The 5,075-nt window shown below is 35.1% G+C and overlaps 1 protein-coding gene across 1 annotated transcript; it reads left to right on the top strand.

Annotated features, from left to right (window-relative positions):
* Nucleotides 1-850: 850 nt before the first annotated feature.
* On the top strand, nucleotides 851-2,970 carry LOC105160817 (peroxidase P7). The gene is made up of 4 exons (XM_011078311.3): nucleotides 851-1,108; nucleotides 1,843-2,034; nucleotides 2,132-2,297; nucleotides 2,416-2,970. The coding sequence occupies exons 1-4, from the start codon at nucleotides 893-895 to the stop codon at nucleotides 2,805-2,807; spliced, it is 966 nt and encodes a 321-aa protein (XP_011076613.1). The 5' UTR covers nucleotides 851-892; the 3' UTR covers nucleotides 2,808-2,970.
* The last annotated feature ends 2,105 nt before the right edge of the window (nucleotides 2,971-5,075 follow it).

Raw genomic sequence — 5,075 nt, 5'->3', positions numbered from 1 at the left:
AAACAAAAAACACAAGAAGCTACTCTGTTTGAATTGATATAGAACTTTTTGGTTGTGAGGCTCAATCTTGCCAATCACGCAAGACCTCATTGGCTCAATTATTGATTCTTGGCATTAGCAATTCAGTCACGTATATGGACTAAAAATAGATTTCTGGTTATAGTTAAAAACATGAAGGATGCTGATTAACCACGGTATGCAACGACTATTAACAGTTGTTTCTACAAGCAAAACGAAAACATTTGTTATAACTAACAATTTATGGCAAATAGTTTTGTCATAAGTAAAACCATAGTGATGTTGATTAATCATGGTAAACATATCATATTTTGTAATTTTTTGGTATATTTAAAATTGTTTGATATTTTTTATTTGCCTTCACACTGAGATATATCTCACTTTTGTCCTATAATTATAGAACATTAGCGCCAAAATCAGTAGCACATGACTAAATTTGTCAAAAAATGACCAAATATAAGATGTTCATGATTTGTTAAAAAAATAACTAAAATGTATAAATAGAGTGAGTTATTAAATTAAAAGTGCTAACGATTTATAATACCGTACAAAAAATGTATGTTTGGCCTTCAAAAGTCGTGTACTGACCCTTCATTCGAACCCGAATATTGTAAATCCGCATGCACCTTTATTTTCACGCAAACATACTTAATTTCCAAAGAGGCAGAGTAACCATCAAAGCTCATCTAGAAAATTACGTGGTCAGTCCTTTCAGACATTGATTGCCATGCAATGGGAGTCTACGAGTTAGGTAACCTGCCCACGCCATTACCCGGAGTCGGAGAAACCACTGCACATCTTCTCTATATATACTTCAGTTTATTTCACCACCTTGTGCACAGCATAGTACTTCTTCTTCTCCTTAATTTTTCCAATGGCTTCATTTCCTTCTTGCAAAGCTGTCATAACTCTTGCAATTCTACTTGTGTTCCTAAGTAGCTCCTCAGCTCAACTCTCACCTGATTTTTACTCAAAATCTTGTCCGAATCTTTTTGCCACGGTGAAATCTGTCGTCCATTCCGCAGTTCAGAACGAGGCTCGGATGGGTGCCTCCCTCCTCCGCCTCTTCTTTCACGATTGCTTCGTCAACGTAAAATTTGATATTGTTTCCCTGATCATGAGTTGTAAATTTATACTATCATGTGTGTTTAAATTGTCGTTACAGCATTTTTTGGTACCCAATGTCCTGTATGTGCATGGGTATGGTAGAGCTGTCGCAAAATGAACGAGGCCATGCATGTATGATGTTTCTGCATAAATGGTTGTGATATTTCAAAATTCGAAAATATGAAATGCTGGTATAAAATTATCCTTGTAGCATAAATACTTGTGAAACATTATTTTTGAAACAGAATTGACCCATCATCATTTTGACTTGTAAGCGTCACCCACTGTATACCGGGCACAATTAACAATTATTTCATCAGTTTTAACTTGCCATCTTTTTGTTCTTTTTTCTGCTAAACCCCCGTCAACTTTGACGTGTTCAAGTACGGTTATTTTTTAAACTTTAGTGATCATTAGAAAATAATTTTGAATTTCGATTGGAATTTTTTTATTTTAAATTCCATTATATCTAATATTCTGATTAATATATATAAATTACATGTATAAAAAAAATTTAAATAAAAGAGAGTATATAATTTTTGAATATATAGTGTGTAAATATTAATTGGAATAAAAGATGCAACATGGTTTGAATAGATGATGTAATCTTTGTAAATATAACCTACATATAAATTACAACATAATTTGAAATAGAAAATTCGATCGACTTTTCTTAAATGCTTTTTGAAAAGTCGCTAATCTTAATTTTCTTCCCAGGGATGTGATGGATCAATCCTCCTTGACGACACATCTTCGTTCACTGGAGAGAAAGGGGCGGTTCCGAATCGGAACTCTGCTAGGGGATTTGATGTTGTCGACCAAATCAAGTCCGCAGTAGAGAAGGCGTGCCCTGGCGTGGTCTCCTGTGCTGATGTCTTAGCGATTGCTGCTCGGGACTCTGTTGTCATTGTAAGTTCTTATCATCATTTTCAGGAGATGCAATTTTCATTAACCCTGGTAATAAACTCAATATAAAAACACATGATTTCACCTTGACCAATTGCAGCTAGGGGGCCCTGATTGGAACGTGAAACTTGGACGACGAGACGCAAAAACAGCAAGCCGGGCTGCTGCAAACAACGGCATCCCTCCTCCAACCTCCAATCTCAATGCCCTGATTTCCAGATTCAACGCTCTCGGCCTTTCCACCAAGGACTTGGTTGCTCTCTCTGGTTTGTTCCTTCTACGATCAACAAAGAAATTACAATTTCAATTCAAGATAAACACCCATGCATGATCTTTTCCAAGAAATCCATCCAGGTTCCCTGACGGGTTTCTGTCAAAATCCAGGTTCTCACACCATCGGGCAAGCAAGATGCACCAGCTTCAGGGCCCGGATATACAACGAAAGCAACCTGGATACTTCACTGGCACAAACGAGGAAAGGCAACTGCCCAAGAGCCAGCGGCGTCGGGGACAACAACCTGGCGCCGTTGGATCTCCAGACCCCGACGAATTTCGACAACAACTATTTCAAGAACCTCGTCAGCCGACGAGGTCTCCTCCACTCAGACCAGCAATTGTTCATCGGCGGGGCGACTGATTCAATCGTCAGGACATACAGCAATGATCCCAACACCTTCAAGTCAGATTTCGCCGCAGCAATGCTCAAAATGGGTGACATTCGGCCCCTGACGGGATCGAACGGGGAAGTAAGGAAAAATTGCAGGAGGGTGAACTAGACGTAGGGGAGAAAGTTGAAAGGAGAGATGTTTCCTGAAATGCATCAACTTGTGTTTTCTTTTGCTTTGATGTCTTGTGTACTTTAGCGGGTGGGTGTGATCTGCGATCATATTACCTGACTGTGTTTGAAATTTTCAAATAAATCTTGTTTAACGATTTCAATGCTCTGTTTCCCTTTTCGTTGCAGAATACGCTGTCTGAAAGTTTTAAAAAAATATCAGGGTTAATTACATTACACCCCCAGACCTATGAAATATTTACATAAATCACCCCTGCTTGTTGTATAATTATAAAAACTACCTTTAACAGCCAAAAAGTATGGGTAGTTTGTGTAGTGGTGTTAACGTTTAGAGAATGTATCAGTATTTTTTTAATAAATAAGAATAATTTGTATAAATGATGATGACGTTTCTAGTAAGTGTATGTGTAACTGCCCAAAAGATAGAACTGATTTATATGAACAAACTATAAATAAGGAATATAAATATAATTATTCATAAATACTACACATAACGAATTCACAGTAGATATATGTTGATTCTCCACATGGTAAAATTTCATTGTGTTTTTTCTTAATAACAAAGATATCCAAAATTCAAGCCTAAATCTCTACAATTTGATTCTAAAGGGATTCTAGAAAATTAAAATTCATCATCTTAATTTTGTAACATTTCAATGTAGCATATAAATGTGTAAATCGATCAACTTTTCTTAAATTGCATATCAATCAAATGACAAGTGTATTGCAACCTACCATCATAAAGAGATAAAGTTTAAATCAAAAGAATTCTCAAATCTTAATATGTAATATGGCATAATTAACGCAACCTGCCATCATAAAGAGATAAGAACAGGAAATGATGAATTCATCAAATGTAAAAGTGGAATTATTAACTCGCCCTAAAAAAGACTACCTAATTTAATTATCACGAGCAAGGCACCGACAAACCCAAAAAATTCAATCACTTATAAAAACCAGAATCTATAAATAGGGCTCACAAAGAAATATAATTTGTCATGGTTAATTCTCGCGATTAGCAGTAAAAAATTTTATCACGTACTAATAAATACAGTGTGCAAAGGCTACTAGTTGTTCTTCTGTAGGCAAAGCAAACAATATTAGTTACAATTAATAATCATCATAAATATTTTGGTCATGAATAAATTTATAATAAATGTTGATTAATTATAGCCAAATTTTAAATTTTTGCATTGATTTTGTGTGATCGTGGCAAATGATATTGATTTGTTATTAATTTTAAGTCGTAGTCATTTATATTATAGAGTGATGTAGTCAAGCGTTCCATATTAATTGTAGACAAGAAGCTTGAGTGACTTAATTATATAAGTCGCATTGCCCCTCTTTCTTATGAGGCCGTAATAGAATATTATCGTATGGCTTCTTCCAACAAGACTGAAGTCAAAGCGTACAGTATCTCGCTTCAAGACTAACTAGACTAATACCTCCTCCTGTGTGAGATATTTTTATGGGAAACTCAGCAACTTCTTTCTGTGGAACCGATCAACTTACAAGGCACATAACTCAATTGGGACTTGGGGGGAGTTTTTGGAAGAAGAAAAGGGGTTCTAGCAACCAAGCTAGGAACTTACACTTTTTTTTCTCTCTCTCCTCCTTGTTTATTTTTGAGTAGAAACTAGGAACTCAGACTACAGGCAGAATTCTTAGCTGATTTTGTAGTGATTTTACACCTATTTGTCCCTCCATATATTTTGTATAATTAGGATGTACAGTGTGGGGTGAATTATATTTGACATCTTTTATTCGTACATCTATTAAGATTATAATTGTAATTATAAATACATCTCATATTCAATAGAAAAACTTTACACAACAATCCCCCTTGAGTACATTCCATTAACATTCTCTCAAGAAGTGTGTCTATAATTTCTCAAAAAATAAAAAATATTTATAACTAGGCCTAATTTTGATACTGAATGTCAGTGTAATTCATCCTATTATGTTTGTAAAGATTAATTTAGTGGGTGATTCATGCAGGATCCAGACAATTTTCTCTTTATATGGTATGTATATTTGAAACTCTAAAACAATTTGACAGAATCTATATATTTTGTGTTATATCTTAAATCATAGGACGGAGGTGGTACCTCCCTTCAATTTATGTTGTATATTTATGTCTGGAATTCAAGCAATTTGACAAAATCTGTTCATCATGGTTGGCCAATTGGATTCCTGAAATTTTACCAAAACATGTCTATTTATATCATAGAGATGCAAAGCTTGGCCT

The sequence above is a fragment of the Sesamum indicum genome, linkage group LG4, assembly GCF_026168435.1.
Source record: "Sesamum indicum cultivar Baizhima isolate 11 linkage group LG4, ASM2616843v1, whole genome shotgun sequence".
Taxonomy (NCBI): domain Eukaryota; kingdom Viridiplantae; phylum Streptophyta; class Magnoliopsida; order Lamiales; family Pedaliaceae; genus Sesamum; species Sesamum indicum.
This window is presented reverse-complemented; position numbering and strand designations above follow the sequence as displayed.